The sequence below is a fragment of the Candida oxycetoniae genome (assembly GCF_023343755.2).
Source record: "Candida oxycetoniae strain CBS 10844 chromosome Unknown scaffold79, whole genome shotgun sequence".
Classification (NCBI taxonomy): Eukaryota; Fungi; Ascomycota; class Pichiomycetes; order Serinales; family Debaryomycetaceae; genus Lodderomyces; species Lodderomyces oxycetoniae.
Window position 1 is genome coordinate 1 of NW_026055397.1, and position 19,177 is coordinate 19,177.

The following is a 19,177-nucleotide window of genomic DNA, read 5'->3' on the forward strand; positions in this document are numbered from 1 at the left end:
CCCCCCCCACGCCACACGCCCCCTCCCCGCCAACGCACTAAAACTTTGCAAAAAAAAAAAAACGAACCAATAACTAAAATTCACCAATAATCAAAATTCACCGATTTAACTTATTGAACCTTTAAATTTACATTTTTTTTTCTTTTTAGTGTTCTTTCAGTTATTTAGTGTTTTTCAATTTTTCAGTTTTTCAGTTTACCAGTTTGAGTTTAAATCTTAATTTTTTATTTTACTTATTACTTTCAGTTTATTTTTTTGAGTCACCAAAAAAAAAAAAAAAAACCAGAGTCAAAACAAAACGCATCATATAGGTATACTAACCAAAGCCCCCCAATTCAACAAAACCAGCGGGAAAGAAAGTTTAGTGGAAAAAAAATTCAAGGCAAACTAGAGAAACTAGATAAGAATCCTTATTCGGTGTTATATCCGTCCCCATACCTCATATCTTATACCAATTTGAGCAGTTTGTTTCCCCATACCAATTTGACCAGTTGTTTTGTGTGTATAAGAAAATTTCAAATTTTTCACCCAGTGCGTGCAGTGTTTTTTTTTTTTTCCTCCTCCCCCCACCCCCTTCTCCCCATAAAACCAAACGAGGAATTTTTCAAGTCGCCTGTTGCAAGTTGTGAAAAAAAAAAAAAAAAAATAAAAAACTTTTGAGTGAGTAAATACTGGGTACCTGCATATAAATCGATTTTTCAAGTCTTTTTGACAATAATTTTTTGCATACCAACCGACAGACACCAGACATCAAACACCAGACACCAGACACAAGACACAAGACACAAATTAAAATAAATTTCCACCCCAAATTTATATCAGAAAAATCAGCACTATTGAGCTAAATAACTCAATACCTGTTTCTCAATATTTCTTTAACACCAGTTTCCCTATTAAGCACCCAAGACCTCGTTTCAGTTTTTCTATTAAGCACCCAAGACCTGGTTTCAGTTTCCCTATTAAGCTACCCTTTTCCTGTTTTCAACACCTGTTTTCCTTTTTTTCCACACTATTTGGTTTTTGACATTGGCATTTTTTTTTCACTTTGAAACAAAGGAAAAAAGGAATTAAAAGAGAACGTGAGAGAGGGAAACCAAGCTTGACCAAGTGATTATGACTTCGAACTCTCCAATATCCTTGTCAAGCATAATGAATCATCATACTGGGAACACTACCAGTGGTAGTAAACCCACTAGTAATACCACAACCACAACCACAACCACCAATGGTAATACAACAATCAATAACCTATCAAGTAGTCCTATATATAACTACATGCAATCTCAACAACTGCAGCCACCACCACCACCACCACAACAACAGCAAGTACCACCGCCACCGCCACCGCCACAGCAACAAGCATCATCTCCCCCTCCACCTCCACAACAACATAGTAACCATAGGTATTCTCCTTTACAAGACCCTCAACAACTAGATTCTGTATCTTCCAATACTATATCTCAAGCTGTAGCAGCCGCAGCGAAGAAAGCACTCTTGTCGACTTCATCACCAGAGGGGATTCAAGTTGCAGCACAAATTACACCAACAAGATTGGCTAATTTATTAATCAGAAAAGGTCCTTTACCAATACGTCATATAACTGGTCAATTATCCTTGGAAGTCCCTTTGTTTGAAATGTTGAGTTTAAGTAAACAAAGAAGATTAATTATGGCTGCGATGGAACAAACTGATCCCGTTAATAATGTTGTTTTCGAGAAAATTGGATGGGGACAATGGGCAGTGAGACATGTTGATTCGGATTATATTGTAACCGAGGGAAGCGAAGGAGGTGGAAATGGTGGTGGTAGTGGTGATGGAGGAGGAGGAGGAGGAGATGGTGGTGGTAACGGGAACATCCTAACTGCAACAACACTGGAAACTGGAACAGGTGCAAATGTAAATGTAAATGCAAATGCAGGCGGCGCCGAAACTGGAGCTGGAAATGCACGTCGCTCCAAGTCTAGTGGAGCATTTGATAATGGAATTGGAGTTGGTCTGAAAAAGATGATCAACATTAATGACCTTAGGAATCAAACTAATTTGAAATTAGGATGGCTGAAAAAGAAAAAGAAGAAGGAAGAAGAAGAGCTGCTGCAGCAACAACAACAGCAGCAGCAACAAGCAATAGCGACTACAAAGAGAAGTGAATTGGATAGATTTAGGAGAGAACTGATAACTAATCAAGTAAAAAATTTACACAATTTGAAATTACCTAATGAAAGTATAGATAATGCTATTGCTTCTGATTCAGATGAGGATGCAGAAGATGAAAGAGACGAAGAAGCATCAAGCAGGTTAAGTGAACAAATGGATGAAGATGAAAGATTAAGTTTTTCAGCTGAAGACGACGACGACGACGACGATGATGATGATGATGATGACAATGGGGAAGGGGAGGAGGATGAGGAGGATGAAGAAATGTTTACATTTGATGAAACTATTCAAAGTCAACCAAGTACCACCAGAGTTAGAAGAACATCACCACCTATTAAATTTGCCAATAGAGTGCCATCAAAACTCAACTCCCCTCCGATTCTGCTGTCGGTATCCTCATTTGAACTGAAGTCAAGAAGAAGAAAATCATCTTCATCGTCAGTACCTAATTCAGTGACAAAGCCATCTACTATGAGACAGTACTATACCAATGGATACCACCACCATAATAACGGCAACAACAACAACAAGAATAATAATAATAGTAACATCCACCTCCCACTGCTGCTGCAGGCTCAACAGCTTACTAGATCTCGCTTAAATTCGATTGAGAATTTGAACAATTATATTGCATCATCGGGAAGAAACTCAAACGTACTGATCAAACTGCCACCACCAATTACATATAGTCATCACAACAATAATGCTGGTGGTATCACTACAGCCACTACTACAGCGGGTAGCGCGGCCTCTGCGTTGAGTAGCAGTTCACCGATTGGATCGTATACTCAAGGACCTACCATCAATGCGGTAGGGAATTACTATATTCACAATGAGGAGATTGCCAAAATGAATAGAAATCGAAGAAAATCGTCATTCAACGAATCTCATGTGAGATCTACTTTGAATAATAGTAGTAAACAACAAGCTATTCATAGTGGCATTGGTAGTGGCGGTAATAGTAATAGTGTTTCTAGTGATACTGATGAAGAAGATTGGGAATCTATTGGTCCGGAGTTTTTAAGACTGAAGACTATATTTAACAATGCAGTGGGAAACAGAGTGAGCAAGTATAGGGATATACTGAAAGAGGTAAAAGATATTGAAAAGCAACAAGGAGAAGGAGGAGGAGGAGGAGGAATTGTAGGTGTCTTGAAGAAAGAGAGTGTAATAGAGGGTAAACGATTACAAGGCAATGGTATTGATATTACTACGCGTGCTGGTGCAGGCGCTGGTGCAACCGTAGGCGTAACTAACGATGCCACAGAGAAGGGAAAAGAAGAAGAAGAAGAGAAGTCTGCTGCTTTTGCATTGGTCAATTTGATGTCTGTTTGATGACTAGACCAGAGACTAGACCAGAGACTAGACGAGCAAAGCGTGTCTAGTTTGAAAGAGAGAAGAGACTAGACCAGAGACTAGACGAGCAAAGCGTGTCTAGTTTGAAAGAGAGAAGAAAGTAGACTAGAGACTAGATTAGATAGTAGACCAGAGAGTAGCCTCGCTTTGCTCGTCTAGTCGAAAGAGCGGTGGCAGCTAGTGTGCTCCACTATCTCGCTCCGCTCGATAGTGTCGATAGTGTTGATAGTGTTGGAAAACACGTGTCTCTTGTAGCCTTTTCTAATTACAATTACCAATTACCAATTACATTTCCTCATTAGGTATAAATTGAAATGATACGCGTCTCGCTACAATTTTTTTTTTTTTTTTTTCCACTCTCAGATTCTTTTTCTTTTGTATTACCAAAGTCTTTTCGTTAGCTATTTGAACCAATTGGTACTTTATACTTTATACAAAGAGGGTTTGGAAGTTGAGGATTTGTTGCCTATTCAATATTGTTATAGACTAGGTTAAATATGTCCAGCACGTTGACCACCACTTCTGCGGTTTTACCGCCAATTCAGTTGAGAGTCAACTATAATGAGTGCAAAAAGATTATTTCTGACTTTATACAAAATTTCAAGGATTCCAATTTGTCTTCCATGGCCGCTGGAAGTGAGATTGAGGCAGAGAATGAGTTGGAGCAAACACATGAGGGGAAGTATATGAATGTTCTTCAACGTGTAGCGAATAGAAAGGAGTCTACCATATATATAGAGCTCGAGGATTTACGTCGGTTCTTGCTTAATTACGATGCCCAGCTGCCTTCTTTGTTACAAGAGCTGCAGAATTTATTCCACACAATAATGATCAACACTTTTCGATTCATTGAAATATTTAGTGATGTGATTGACAAATTGATGCCTCAACCTACCCAGAATATAAGCTATCAAGATGACGTGTTGGACGTTATATTATCCCAGCGTAAATTGAGAAATCAAAGATTGGAACAAGATGCAAACGAAGAGTTTAGTTCTTTGAGAGATGGGTTTACTCAACCATTGGATGAGTTTGGCGAGAGGGACCAAATCGCTGACCCAACTGATATGAATACCTTTCCAGCAAAATTGACCAGAAGATACTGTTTGTATTTTAAACCATTGGATAATGGCGGCAGCGCGGGAAATTATCCTGAAAAAACATTGTCGGTAAGACAAGTTAAGGGAAAACATGTTGGAAATTACATAACAGTCAGAGGGATAGTTACTAGAGTAAGTGATGTGAAGCCTAGTGTTTTGGTCATTGCTTATACATGTGACAAATGCGGTTATGAAATTTTCCAAGAGGTCAACCTGAGAGTGTTCACCCCATTAACGACGTGTAATTCACCATCGTGTATTTCAGATAATAACAAGGGCCAATTATTCATGTCGACACGTGCTTCAAAATTTTCTAGTTTTCAAGAGGTGAAGATCCAGGAAATGTCGAATCAAGTGCCCGTGGGTCACATTCCTCGACAATTATCCGTCCATGTAAATGGTGATTTGGTCCGATCAATGAATCCAGGTGATACTGTTGATGTATCGGGGATTTTTATGCCCCGGCCATATACAGGATTCAGGGCGTTAAAGGCAGGTTTGTTGACTGAGACCTATTTAGAGGCACAATATGTTAAGCAACATAAGAAACAGTATGAATTGATGGAGTTGAATGATGAAACAGAATCGAGGATTATGCAATTGAGGTATGATCCAAATGGAGGACACAGTGGTGGTGGTGGTAATGTTTACGAGAAATTGGCAAAATCTATTGCACCGGAAATTTATGGCCATTTAGATGTTAAAAAGATTTTGTTATTGTTATTATGCGGCGGTGTTTCCAAGGAGATTGGTGATGGTTTGAAAATCAGGGGTGACATAAATGTATGTCTTATGGGAGATCCCGGTGTTGCTAAGTCACAATTACTAAAAGCTATTAATAAAATTGCACCAAGGTCTGTATATACTACAGGTCGGGGCTCTTCAGGTGTTGGTTTGACCGCTGCAGTGATGAGAGACCCAATTACGGATGAGATGATCTTGGAAGGAGGTGCTTTAGTCCTTGCTGATAATGGTATTTGTTGTATTGATGAGTTTGATAAAATGGAAGAAAGTGATCGTACTGCGATTCATGAAGTTATGGAACAGCAAACCATATCTATATCAAAAGCAGGTATTACGACTACATTAAATGCAAGAACTTCAATATTGGCTGCAGCTAATCCTCTTTATGGAAGGTACAATACTAGACTATCGCCTCATGAAAACATCAATTTACCAGCTGCTTTACTTTCGAGATTTGATATCATGTTTCTTATATTGGACCAGCCAAATCGAGAAAACGATGAGATGTTGGCACTGCATGTTACTTATGTGCACATGCATAACAAACAACCCGACGTCTCGATTGAGAGCGCCAATGGAGTAGAAGAAGAATTTCACCCAATAGATTCGAAAACAATTCGAGCATATATTTCAAAGGCAAGGACTTACAGACCCGTTGTTCCTAAGGATGTAGGAGACTATGTCGTTCAATCATACATCAACATGAGGAAAGAGTCTAAAAGAAACGAAGATCTGATTAAGAAATTCAGTCATATTACGCCAAGGACTTTATTAGGTATATTGAGATTATCTCAAGCATCAGCGAGATTGAAATTTGAAAACGTAGTTACTATGGAAGATGTCGACGAAGCATTGAGATTGATTGAGGTTAGTAAAAGTTCACTTTATTCCGATGAAGAAGCGATGAATCAAATTAGAGATGATGAATCAACAACTTCAAAGATTTTCCAAATTATCAAGTCTTTAGCGGTAAATCCTACAAATGGAAAATTAAAGAGATATTTGAACATGCCTGATATAAAGCAAAGGGTTATTGCCAAGGGGTTCACTATACAGCAATTAGATGACTGTATGTTTGAATATGATGGGGTTGGATTATGGCAAATCATAGATAATGGTGAAACTTTGATGTTCACTAATACCGAAGAGGATGAAGATATCGAAGACGAGGATATGGAATGAATTTAGGTGTATAAAGGATATATTGTAATAGTAATAGAAGGAAGTAGAAAAAGAAGAAGAAGAAGAAGAAGAAGAAGAAGAAGAAGAAGAAGAAGAAGAAGAAGAAGGAGGAGGAGGAGGAGGAGGAGGAGGGGGGGAATAGATGAAGAAACTATAATACGTCACGTGATATATATCACGTGACTTTCTACATTTTGTTCAGCGATATAACAAACAGTTGACAAGATAAAGAGTAGAAGGGAATGTTAATTAGCCAAACAGTATTTATGGACAATGTCAAATTCCGAAGACGTTCTAGACTTTTTAAACCTGCTTCCAGAGTCTAAATTTGAAGGTACGGATAATATCAAGACGCAATCCACTTCAACGGGGAATAAGGAGGATGAATTGTTTGATTTTCTTGATCAAGTAGCACAGCATGAACAACAAAAACCGAAAAAGAAATTAGTCCCCAAGAAGGCAAAGGAGGAGGAGGAGGAGACAAAAGAAGCTGCAGGTGGTGGTGGTGGTAAGAAAGATGGCTGTGGCGACGATTATGATGAGACAACTGACCTCACTACCGGAAATTCGTCTTCTGATACTAATGATGATAGAACCATGAATGAGAAAGAAGATGACATTCAGGAAAAAAGGCACGAAAGAAGAGATAAGGAGAATGAGAATGAACAGGCACAGGCACAGGCACAGGATTCTGGTTCTGAGTCTGAGTCTGAGTCTGTGAACCCCATTGCATCCCTATCAAGCTGGTGGAATCGAGAAGGTGGACAAAAAGTAACCAATTTATGGGGCACAATTACATCCAATGCCGAAAAATTAAGCGAACAAACGTATCAATTAGCATCGCAAACCACGAATCAAATCAATGTGAAATCCAAGCACTTGGACTCTGAAGAGATTTTGGGCACTAAATTGAATAACTTGTTTCTAAATATCTCTAATCTGATCAAACTGGGATTAATAGATAATGACGCTGATGAAGTATTAAACATTTTGATTGTTTCCGACTTGTACAATATCAATTATTTGGAACGTATTGTGTTGACAAATTTCAATAGTACAATGGATCAAGTTGAAGGAAGAATTAATGTTAGCGTTCACAATTTTAATCATCACGAGGACGAAACGGGTGATGAGACGGCAAGGGCGGTGAAATTGAATATGTTTTATGGCAAATTGATTGATGGCGAGAAATTGGCAATGGCGAATTTGGAAAACGCTATCAAGGAGTATAAGAAAGTCGCCAAATCACAAGAAGAAAAGAAGAGAAATGCAGAAAAAGAAAAAGATGACGATGGAAAGGATAGTGATGTTGCTTCAGAGCAGACCATTTTGAAATCAAACATATTCATCTCAATTCAGCCTATATCAGTGAGCAAATCAGATAAAGCCGATAATTTCGCCGACTCACAAACGGTTATTGAATGCAATAATTCAGATTCTTTTTCATTCACCCTTATACTTTATGATATTACCAACAATATTTCCATTGTGACAAGAACTCAGCCATTCCCCTTAAGGTGGGCACAGTGGATAGATGGAGAAACTTTAAAACGCGAGGGTGCAACAGATAACGATGATAATGTAGATCCCAAAGAATGGGTGAAAGACTGGATAAAACAGGGGTTGAAATTAGGAGTAGGGGTATTGGCTCAGGACTACGTTATCAAAAGAATGGGTATTTAAACAAAACATTTTCTTCATGAGAGTAACTGCTTTCGAGCAGTTTATTATCGTTTTTTATTACTTCTTTCACGAGTTATTTATCATTTCTATGCAATTGATATGCTTTTTCAGTGATAAAAGTGGCTTTTTTCTTGCTTTTGGGAAAACCTAAAACTTCCTTTGTAATTCTTATAGCTCAATCAATGGATTGGAGCTCATACACGAGCAACTTTAACACCACCACCAGATGGTTTACACACGTGACCATGCCTTTGTGATGATGTATAATACAAAGCAATAATAGCGGCTATTACAAAGTCACCGATACAGTCACCTTCTACCGTCTCTTTCTTTCTCTTTCTCTCTCTCTCTCTCTCTCCATCATTTTCGCACCAAATCCAAAGGTACAAATGTCCAACTCGAAGGAAGTAATTATTATTGGTGGATCATATGCGGCGATACTAGCATTGAAAACGTTGTTTCTTGCTGGTACACCAAACTTGAAAATAACAATCATCTCGCCCAACGAGAAGGCCTTCTTCAACGTTGCTGCACCTAGACTATTGGTAGACAACGATTATAGCGATAAAACACTAGTACCACTAAAGGACACTATTGAAAAATTGTCAAGGCAAAGTAGTAGTCGAAATCGTCAAGTGAGACATGTTAAATCGAGAGTTGAAAGCTTGGACTTGGATGGGAAACAGTTGACTATATCACTGGGACAGGTCTTGGATTATGATTATTTGATCGTTGCATCTGGTTCACGTTCGTCTTCGTCCTTGTGGAAGCTTGATAATTTGCACGATTATGACTATATTATTAATAAGATAGACAAAACAAGAGAGAAGATTAAGCAGGCTGAGAGTATAGCTATAATTGGAGGCGGGAGTACCGGTGTTGAAACTGCTGGTGAAATTGGTAATGCCTACAAGGGTGAAAAGAAGAGAATAGTATTGTATACTGGATCTTCTGGACCCTTATCAAACTCTTTACCAAAACATCTTTCTGATACAGCAACAAACAAGTTGAAACAATTGGGAGTTGAAGTTGTGAATAATCAAAGAGTAAGTACCAATGACGGAAAGGAGATTATTTTTGAAGATGGTACTCAAAAATCTGAAAAGTTTGATTTGGTTATAGAAGCTCAAAAACTAACTCCCAATACTGAATTCATGCCAAAATCAGAATTGGACGAAAACCAGTGGGTTGTTACTGATGAATATTTTAGATTGATAAATCATCATAATGTCATTTGTTTAGGTGATGTTTTGGCCCTTGGAATACATTCGATTGTTGATTTAACGTATAACCAAAAACCAGTCTTTACCAAAGTTATAGCTAATGAAATTCTTGAGCAGGGACATATCGAGCTACAGGCTTATAGAGCGCCTACAAAGATGACTATGATTGTACCTATTGGCAAAAGCGGTGGAGTTGGTGTTTTGTTTGGATGGTCCTTGCCCAATTTCGTGATTTGGTTTGTCAAGGCCAGGGATTTCATGATAAATAAAGCTAGAGATTACTTTAGTTAGAGCTCTTGAAGAAAGCTCTTGGAGAAAGCTCTTGAAGAAAGCTCTTGGAGAAAGCTCTTGAAGAAAGCTCTTGTAGAAAAGCTCCTGGAGAAGTCCTTAGAAAAGTCCTTAGAAAAGTCCTTAGAAAAGTCCTTAGAGAAGTCCTTAGAGAAGTCCTTAGAGAATTGGAGTAGTCCTTAGAAAAGTCCTTAGAGAAGCTCCTGAAGAAGTCCTTAGAGAAGTCCTTAAAAAAGTCCTTAGAGAAGCTCTTGGAGAAGTCTCTTCTCGCCTCTTTCTCTGGCCTCTCTCTTTCTCTGGCCTCTCTCTAGCTCTTGCCTCTCTCTAGCTCTTGCTCCGTTGTTGAAAAATATCGCCAAACTGTAACTCGTGCGAACCACAACAATTCAAAAAAAAAATCCAGGAAAAGTGAAAAATAGATTCATAAAAAACCAGCGTTATTAACAACTGAGTAGATAGCTTGTAACATAATGTCGGACTACTCTTCACAGACGGTTGCGCAATTGAAAGATATATTAAAAAGTAGAGGATTAAGCGTTGAGGGGAAAAAAGCCGACTTGGTTTCCAGGTTAATTGATTCGGATAATGCTAATACAGAACAAGCGGGCTCCCCTGCAAAGGCAGCAGATGCGCCAATAGAGGCAACAGTTGCAGTTGCAGTTGAAGTTGAAGAAACTAAAGGCGATAATAACAACGCTAGTACAGCAAAACCGGTTCCTGTTACCACTGAATCCGCGCTAACTGTAATCCAACCATCTAATGACTTGGCCAAGGAGGTAACAGAGCCACCAAAGGTGTTAACTGCTGAGGAAAGAAAGCAATTGGCCATTGAGTTATTAAATAAGAAAGTATCAAGAGCCGAAAAGTTTGGCGATGAAAAAGCCGCTGAACAAGCTAGGAAGGATTTACAAAGAGTCGAAAAATTCGGCGTTGAACTAGGTACTGCATTGGCCAGAGAAATTGGTTTGGTTGATAAATCATTGGGCACACATAATAGGGGAAAGTTTAAAAGTAGAAGATTTAATGCAAGGAATAACCATGGTGGATTTAAAAAAAATCGCGGTAATCGTCATTAAAGAAGAATGAAGGAGGGAAGGAATGAAGGAGGGAAGGAAACAATAAAGGGAAAGGAAGAAAAAGCGAGTAAGTCACTAAAACTGAAAACGTAAATGATTAACTTTCTAAATTTGTAGAGTTTGTACTTTGTTTAAAATGTAATAATGAGAAGGGACCTGTAAACTTTTTTTCTTTTTTTCTTTTTTTTTAAACCCTGATATTCTCTTCATCCTCACCATCTGAAATTTCAAAATTTGGGACATTGGCATATTCGATTGGATCGTTAGCATTGCGATCAACAATTAAACCATTGTTATCCTTGATCCAAATAAAGAAAAGGATAATGATAAATCCAAAAGAATAAAACAAACTTGTAGTAAATAATGGTAGCATGACAGATTTAAGGGAATTTTCTATAATCCACATAGCTTGCGCCGAAGCGTAAACTAGAGCTCTTTCGGTATTTGGTGGAAATTGAGGCATGTTAAGCATGTATTGAGCACTCAACACACCTACTATTGCACCTGCTAGTATAGCGGTAAGAATAGGTAACACATAAATCACCAAGAATGACTTTCTAAAAGCCGAAACCACTTTGTCTGTAGACTCTGCATCGGGTGCAGGTGGAAATGTAGCAATTGTCTTTTTCGTTTTGAAATAAAACACCATTGGTAAGATGACCCAAACCAATGAAAACAATCCCGCGAGTAATGTAATAAATCCAACAAATGAATTCTTATTATTTACTGTACTATCTCCAATACCAATCAAGTAATTAGTATTCTTGGAGCCAATAAAACTATTCATCACAAGCAAAACAAACAATAAAACAATGTTAAGGAACAAGAAGCCAGATATTTTCCTAAACGATTGTTGTGGGAATAACCTGTAATTACGTGAGTTACCATTGTAATAATAAATGACTCCAAATCCCATTGAGAAAAGTAGGGTCATATAGGCGACGAAAACATGAAATGACATCAGTGCAAACTGAGCAACAAAGCTCAAGAAATTGATTATGAAACTTTTTTGACATGTTTCCAAGAAGTTGTTGACCAAGAAGAAAACAAACCACTGGAGTATGGAAACTGCAATAAGTGGACACAAGACCAAAAAGATCACAGCCTTGGATATCACTGATAAGGAGTCCATGTTTTGGAAATCTTTGCCAATTTTGAATCTTAATACATAGTTGAATAAACCTGCGAAAATCACAAGTCCAGCAGGAATAGAAAACTTCAACAAGGAATAAATCAAGTAATATGTGTATGACAAATTACCATAACTGTTTTTGAATACCACGGGTATTTTGAATTGAGCTTGAGCTTGATCCTCATCCTCGTCGGTATCGGCAGGTGGTGCAATGTAAACACAATAGATCCCCGTACTTGGAATCTCGAATTTGACCTCTTTATCAATGGAACCGCTCCAAATCTTCAGCTTATCAACGTTGTAACCTTCTGCAGGGTCCAAGTTGAAACTGCCATCCTCTTTCAACATTTGACCATACAAGTTTTTTTTCTCCTTGGGGTACAATTGGGCAAATACTTCCAAGATTGGAACCGAGGTGAAGTTGACGATATCGTAGTAATGAAAGATCAAACCTTTTATTTGCTTTTGAGAAGCAACAGCATCTGGAACAAGCTTGATGTATGACTTTTCTGGATGTGACCAAGATCTTTCTACGGGACTACAAAAGACACCTTGTTTTACGGTTAAAATTGTTGGAGCATCGGGGTATGCAGTGACAAGCGAGAATATTGCAAGTAGTAAAATGTATAGCTTACAAGTCGTCGTCGTCGTCATCATCATCATCATCAACAATTGTCCACCAACTCTTGTAAGAATATGTTATTTATTGAGGATTGGTGAAGAGAGAAAAAAGAAGAGAAGGAATACAAAGTTGAACTTGTCATTATAAAATCTCCTTATTTTCAAATTGACAGTTTTTACTCCCTATTGTTTTAAATATGCATAGTTAGGTATGTGGATTTTACGGTTACGAGAGATTGGAATAAGTAAGTTGCTTTTGTGCCACTGCGACAAGCGACACTAGAGAGCGACACTAGAGAGCGAAGCGAACTAGTGGAGCAATATGTAGAGTGTAGCGGCACTAGAGAGCGAAGCGAACTAGTGGAGCAATATGTAGAGTGTAGCGGCACTAGAGAGCGAAGCGAACTAGTGGAGCAATATGTAGAGTGTAGCGGCACTAGAGAGCGAAGCGAACTAGTGGAGCAATATGTAGAGTGTAGCGACACTAGAGAGCGAAGCGAACTAGTGGAGCAATATGTAGAGTGTAGCGACACTAGAGAGCGAAGCGAACTAGTGGAGCAATATGTAGAGTGTAGCGACACTAGAGAGCGAAGCGAACTAGTGGAGCAGTATGTAGAGTGTAGCGACACTAGAGAGCGAAGCGAACTAGTGGAGCAATATGTAGAGTGTAGCGACACAAGAGAGCGAAGCGAACTAGTGGAGCAATATGTAGAGTGTAGAGTGTAGCGACACTAGAGAGTAGAGAGTAGAGAGTAGAGAGTAGAGAGTAGAGAGTAGAGTAGAGAGTAGAGAGTAGAGTAGAGTAGAGAGCATTGTCAGTTGCTAAACCCCCTATATCAAATAGAGTACAATCTGAAATTAGCAGTGCGGATTATAATCAATAGTGTAGAGTGAATCAATAGAGTGCCGATTACCAAGAGTAGAGGAGTTATAGACTAGAGAGTAAATTGTCAGTCAATAGTATATACTCTATTTGACACACTTTCTACTATACTCTACAGTGCTGCTCCACAATCGAGCAAAGCGAGATAGTGTCAGTCTGTGCTGCTCCACTATCTCACTCTGCTAGATAGTGTCAGTCAGTGCTGCTCCACTATCTCGCTCTGCTCGATAGTGTCAGTGAGTGGTGATTTCATCAACAGGGCTTATTCGTGCAATCTTTCATCAATCAAACAATGAGGGATTTAAACATTGTGGCCACTGAGAAAAAGCTACATTGTGTTTTACACGACACTGGGTGATACACTATCTCACTTTGCTCGATAGTGGAGCAGCACTCAGTAGCTTATCTCGCTTTTGTTGATAGTGTTTGTCTATGTAAGATTATATTTTCATGCATATTCAGGCACGAGCAATTCCCACAACCGTATCGTCTCATATAAAATATTCTAAACATTTTCTCTATCAATCATACCTCAATTCCCCTTCCCTTCCCCCCTTACACGATATAACATTATATTTTAAACAAGTTGGTCAATGTGCAGCACTATCTCGCTCTGCTCGATAGTATAGAAAAAAGGTCACGAATATCAAGTTTGTCAACCTCATCATATGCAATCTCGCTCTGCTCGATAGTCTAGTCTTTATCTACTCTCCATCTATAGACTATCTCGCTCTACTCGATAGTCTATCAATGTCACGTGATTTTACCCTCGAATCTTGATCAAATTTTACCGGAAGAAAAAAAATCAAAGCCCCTCCCTCAATGAGGAGGAGCTCTTTTTCTAGATTCATTATTCACCCATAATATTGATGTGTTTTTCACCAAGATGAGCAATATATCAAAGGATGGGCCTTATTATGAAGCATTGCCAACCAAATTGAAACCGTATAATTACGATTTGTCAATCTACGACATCGATTTGAGCAGGGATGTCTTTAAAGGTACAGTTGTCATTCATTTAAATGTCGTTGAAAAAACTAATGAATTGTATCTCAACTATAGAGATATCACCGTTGTTAAGGAAAACATCAAGGTCGAAAACGATGGTAAAATTGTGCTGGTAGATTCAATCGAAGAGAACAAGCAAAAGGAGTATTTTGTTGTAAAATTTGCCGAAAATGTTTCAAATGGTGGCAAGGTAAATGTGACCATTGATTATGAGGCTATAATCCAGAGTAATATGGCTGGATTCTATAAATCAGCTTTTAATGAAGACGGCAAGGAAAAGCATATGTTGAGCACTCAATTTGAGGCAACTGATGCTAGAAGAGCTTTCCCATGTTTGGATGAACCGTGTTTAAAAACCACTTTTAATGTTGACATTTCCGCAGATTCCAGATGGACCATCTTGGGAAACATGCCAGTGAAATCCAAAGTCGAAGTATCCAAAGATTTGCAGAAGGTTTCATTTGAGCAAACACCCATCATGTCGACATATCTTCTTGCATGGGCATGTGGAGAATTCGAGTATATTGAATCATTCACCAAGGAAAATTACAATGGTAAGCCACTTCCCGTGAGGATTTACACTACTAAAGGATACCTAGAAGAAGCAAAGTTGGCCTCTGAGATAACGCCAAAGATTGTTGATTATTTCTCAAAAATATTTGAGATTGCATATCCTTTACCGAAATTGGATTTAATTGCCGTGCACTCATTCTCTCACAATGCTATGGAGAATTGGGGGCTAATAACTTATAGATCTACAGCATTGTTGTTTTCAGAAACAAAATCTGATCCTTCCTATAAACAAAAAGTGGCATATGTTGTAGCACACGAATTAGCACACCAATGGTTCGGTAATCTTGTCACTATGAAGTGGTGGGATGAGTTGTGGTTGAATGAAGGCTTTGCCACTTGGGTTGGTTTTGTTGCTGTTGATCACTTGTATCCCGAATGGGATATTTTTAGCGGGTTTGTTTCTGAATCTTTGGAGCAAGCTTTGGATTTGGATGGGTTGAGGAAGTCTCATCCAATTGAGGTCCCAGTTGTTGATGCACTAGATATTGATCAAGTGTTTGATGCAATCAGCTATTTAAAAGGTGCTTCAACTATATTGATGATCTCAAAATATTTGGGTACTAAAGTGTTTTTAGAGGGAGTTTCATTGTATTTGGAGAGGAACAAATACTCAAATGCAACGAGTCATGATTTATGGAGTGCTATAAGTGAGGTTTCTCAAAAGCCAATTAATCAATGGATGAACTCTTGGATCAAAAAAGTCGGATTCCCTATTGTCAATGTTAGTAGCCACGAGAATAGCTTGGTTTTATCTCAATCAAGATTTTTGAATGGTGGCGACGTTCAGCCTGAAGAAAATGAAACCAAATGGTGGATTCCTTTGAACGTGGCAACTGATTGCGCCACAATTCACGAAAAAACTACCGATGCACTTGACAGTGAGAAACTCATTATTGGTGATTTTCTATTAAAAAAGGATGGGTTTTTCAAGATTAATAAGGATACAGCAGGAGTTTATAGGGTCAACTATGGTGAATCTTTCTTAACAGAACATGTACTGGCTCATTTTGATAAATTGTCAGCTAGGGACAAAGTTGGGTTGATTGCTGATTCTGCGGCAATTGCTTGCGCTGGAAATAATACTACAACGTCATTTTTGAAACTAGTAAAGGATATTTTACCCAAGTTGGGTAACGATTATGTGGTTTGGCTAGAATTGGGTAAAAGATTAGGAGACTTTTCTACTGCATTCACCACGAAGGAACTAGTTTCGAAAATACAAAACTTACTCTCCTCAGTATATGAAGAACGATCAGTAAAGATTGTTGAGGATATCAAAGAGTTTGCTAAATTGGATAGTTCCGATTTCTTGGAAACTAAATATAGAAGTGAACTACTAACAAGAGCTGGAAAATTACATATTGAGCCGGTTTATCAATTTGCTCTAGGATTGTTTAGTAATCAAGGTGGCGAAATTCATCCTGCGTTACGATTATTTGTATATACTACAATTGCAGCATCGCCTCATTTTACTAAGGAACAGTACGAAACTATTTTAAAGCAAGTGACTCACCCAACCTCGTTGGATTCAAGGGAAATTGCACTAACTGCATTGGGATCGGTGAACAATATGGCTATTATTGAGCAATTGTTACCTTCTTTGATTGATACTAATATCATACCAGTCATGGATGTGCATTTTGTAGCCAAACCATTGAGCATAAACCATGCGACAAAGGATTTGTTTTTAGATTTTTTCTTGGACAATTATGAAAGTTTTTATAAGATCATGTCTACCAATATGGTTGTTTTAGACCGATTCGTTAAGTTGACTTTAAGGAATTATCAAAGTGAAGTGGATTATAACAAAATCAAGAAATTTTTTGCTTCCAGAAACGTTCATGGATTTGAGAGATCATTATATCAAGCCTTAGATAACATCAAAATTAATGCCAACTGGTTTGCTCGTGATCGTGAAGAAGTTGTCAACTACTTACAAGATTATTAAAATTGAATATACAAATGTAAATACATACATATATATATATATACCTCTATCTATAGAACAAAAAAAAAAAAGAGTCCCTATTGTTTGCTGTCTACTTTATGATCATGTGTTGTAGCGTATCTACCAGAAGGATCGGCATGACATCCCCATTCAGCTTTGGGAATCCATCTCTTTACAGTTGACGCAGCAGCTTTTGAATTGTTAAACAACTTATCAAACTTACATCTATACCAGTAAGCCTCCTTGGTTTGTGGTATATCATCTCCCCACTCTGGTTTAGGATTAGCCATTTCCTCATCAGAAACCAACCTTTCGGCAGTGTCCTTAAGACAATCAATCCATGAGTACCCCACACCATCTGAGAATTGCTCCTTTTGTCTCCAAAGGATTTCGTCAGGTAAGTATGGATGATCTTTAGTATCAAATGCTTTTCTCAAGATATATTTTTCAATGTGATCTGGAGTTATGAGTTTTTCCTTAGGGTCAATGTTCATACAAACTTCCAAAAACTGTTTATCTAAAAAGGGAACTCTTGCTTCTAAACCCCATGCCATTGTTGATTTGTTGGCCCTTAAACAATCAGCATAGTGTAAGTTTTTAACTCTCTTCACACATTCTTCGTGAAATGCTGCCGAATTTGGAGCATTTGCAAAATACAAGTACCCACCAAAGATCTCATCTGATCCTTCACCAGACAAAACCATCTTGACTCCTTGTGCTTTAATTTTACGGGACAACAAATACATTGGCGTTGATGCTCTTATTGTGGTAACATCATATGTTTCCAAATGATATATCACGTCATCTAATGCATCTATACCTTCTTCTAAAGTAAATGTGTGTGAATGATGAATAGTTCCAATGTAATGAGCTACTTTTTCTGCAGCAATCAAATCTGGAGCGCCGGGCAACCCAATGGCAAAAGAGTGTAGTTGGTTAAACCCACCTGACGAATGTAACGAACCTGAAGCATCAACACCCGATAATTCTTTGTTAGCATCAATACCTTGTTGGTGTGATTTTGCTGCATTTTCATTTGCTCTTTTGGTTTCTCTAGCCGCAATTGAAGCAATTAAACTCGAATCCAATCCACCGGATAATAAAACACCATAAGGAACTTCGGCCATCAATCTTTTCCTCACTGCTAATTCCAAAGTTTCTCTAATCTCGGTGTAGTCAACTGGGGTTTCGGGAATCCTACTGTCATCCCACCATGAAGGTTGAAAGTATCTTACTATTTTATCAGTGTTTGAATCATAAATGTGTCCTGGTGGGAAAGCTTCAATAGTGTCGCATTCTTCAACAAGACATTTCAATTCCGAAGCAAAATATCTGGTTTCTGGAGATTTGGAAGATTTACCCATGTACAAAGTTGTAATACCAATAGGGTCTCTTGCGGCTACAATCCTATCCGATTCCTTATCATGCAACACCCAAGCAAACATACCGTCTAAATGTTTAGGTGCATCAATGTCATACTCTACAAAAAGTGGAATAATCGGCTCACAGTCACTTAAACTGTTGAATTTATAGTCTTGAAAGTGTTGTCTCAACTGTATATGGTTGTATATCTCTCCATTAACAGCCAAAGTAAATCTGCCATCGGGTGAAACTATTGGTTGTGCACCTGCATCCAAACCAACAATAGCTAATCTCTCATGACAAAATATCGTATCATTAGAACAAATAATGTTACCTGACCAGTCGGGACCCCTGTGTCTAATTAACTTGGAGTATTGTAAAGCCTTGGGTTTGAAGGATTCCACATCCTTTACTCTGAATGCTGCAAATATACCACACATGTTTTCTTGCTCAATCTTAATGATGATTAAAGAGTAAAGAATGTTTCAGAAGTGAAAAATTTTTGATGAGGAGATCTTGAAAGCTTTGTAGCGCGCGAAAAAAAAAAAAAACAATAGCGCCCCGAAGACAAAAATCCCGCTATTGACTCATCTCGAGAAAGCAGAATCAGTCATAGGTAAATAGAGAGAAAGAAAAAAGGAATGGGAGGCGGGGGGAGGGAAGGTCAATTTGGAACTCATAAGATTTGATAACAAAGTGAGAGTAATCTTTGATATATCAAAAATGGCGAGTTTTCTTTCTTACTCATTGTCTGATTTTTTATCTTTAATTAACTGTTTTGAATATTGTCTGTTTATTTCAAAGTTGTTTTTCCTTTGTTTAAGAGTTGAGTAACACCAATAGA

General features: G+C 38.2%; 8 protein-coding genes across 8 annotated transcripts; 6 read left to right on the forward strand and 2 right to left on the reverse strand. All coding sequences in view use genetic code 12, as the record gives it.

Annotated features, from left to right (window-relative positions):
* Positions 1-1,113: 1,113 nt before the first annotated feature.
* On the forward strand, positions 1,114-3,489 carry STB3 (Stb3p; the record flags this gene model as incomplete). Its single annotated transcript, XM_049323114.1, has 1 exon — positions 1,114-3,489. The coding sequence occupies one exon, from the start codon at positions 1,114-1,116 to the stop codon at positions 3,487-3,489; it is 2,376 nt and encodes a 791-aa protein (XP_049180992.1).
* Positions 3,490-4,007: 518 nt separating this feature from the next.
* CDC47 (DNA replication licensing factor MCM7) lies at positions 4,008-6,536 on the forward strand (the record flags this gene model as incomplete). The annotated part of the gene is made up of 1 exon (XM_049323115.1): positions 4,008-6,536. The coding sequence occupies one exon, from the start codon at positions 4,008-4,010 to the stop codon at positions 6,534-6,536; it is 2,529 nt and encodes an 842-aa protein (XP_049180993.1).
* Positions 6,537-6,809: 273 nt separating this feature from the next.
* Positions 6,810-8,219, forward strand: KGF56_001941 (uncharacterized protein; the record flags this gene model as incomplete). Its single annotated transcript, XM_049323116.1, has 1 exon — positions 6,810-8,219. The coding sequence occupies one exon, from the start codon at positions 6,810-6,812 to the stop codon at positions 8,217-8,219; it is 1,410 nt and encodes a 469-aa protein (XP_049180994.1).
* A 389-nt stretch (positions 8,220-8,608) lies between these two features.
* On the forward strand, positions 8,609-9,733 carry KGF56_001942 (uncharacterized protein; the record flags this gene model as incomplete). Its single annotated transcript, XM_049323117.1, has 1 exon — positions 8,609-9,733. One exon carries the CDS (start codon positions 8,609-8,611, stop codon positions 9,731-9,733), a length of 1,125 nt encoding a protein of 374 aa, XP_049180995.1.
* Positions 9,734-10,200: 467 nt separating this feature from the next.
* KGF56_001943 (uncharacterized protein) lies at positions 10,201-10,806 on the forward strand (the record flags this gene model as incomplete). The annotated part of the gene is made up of 1 exon (XM_049323118.1): positions 10,201-10,806. One exon carries the CDS (start codon positions 10,201-10,203, stop codon positions 10,804-10,806), a length of 606 nt encoding a protein of 201 aa, XP_049180996.1.
* Positions 10,807-10,993: 187 nt separating this feature from the next.
* On the reverse strand, positions 10,994-12,604 carry KGF56_001944 (uncharacterized protein; the record flags this gene model as incomplete). The annotated part of the gene is made up of 1 exon (XM_049323120.1): positions 10,994-12,604. One exon carries the CDS (start codon positions 12,602-12,604, stop codon positions 10,994-10,996), a length of 1,611 nt encoding a protein of 536 aa, XP_049180997.1.
* A 1,724-nt stretch (positions 12,605-14,328) lies between these two features.
* On the forward strand, positions 14,329-16,971 carry KGF56_001945 (M1 family metallopeptidase; the record flags this gene model as incomplete). Its single annotated transcript, XM_049323121.1, has 1 exon — positions 14,329-16,971. One exon carries the CDS (start codon positions 14,329-14,331, stop codon positions 16,969-16,971), a length of 2,643 nt encoding a protein of 880 aa, XP_049180998.1.
* Positions 16,972-17,048: 77 nt separating this feature from the next.
* On the reverse strand, positions 17,049-18,773 carry ASN1 (asparagine synthase (glutamine-hydrolyzing) 2; the record flags this gene model as incomplete). Its single annotated transcript, XM_049323122.1, has 1 exon — positions 17,049-18,773. One exon carries the CDS (start codon positions 18,771-18,773, stop codon positions 17,049-17,051), a length of 1,725 nt encoding a protein of 574 aa, XP_049180999.1.
* Positions 18,774-19,177: the final 404 nt, after the last annotated feature.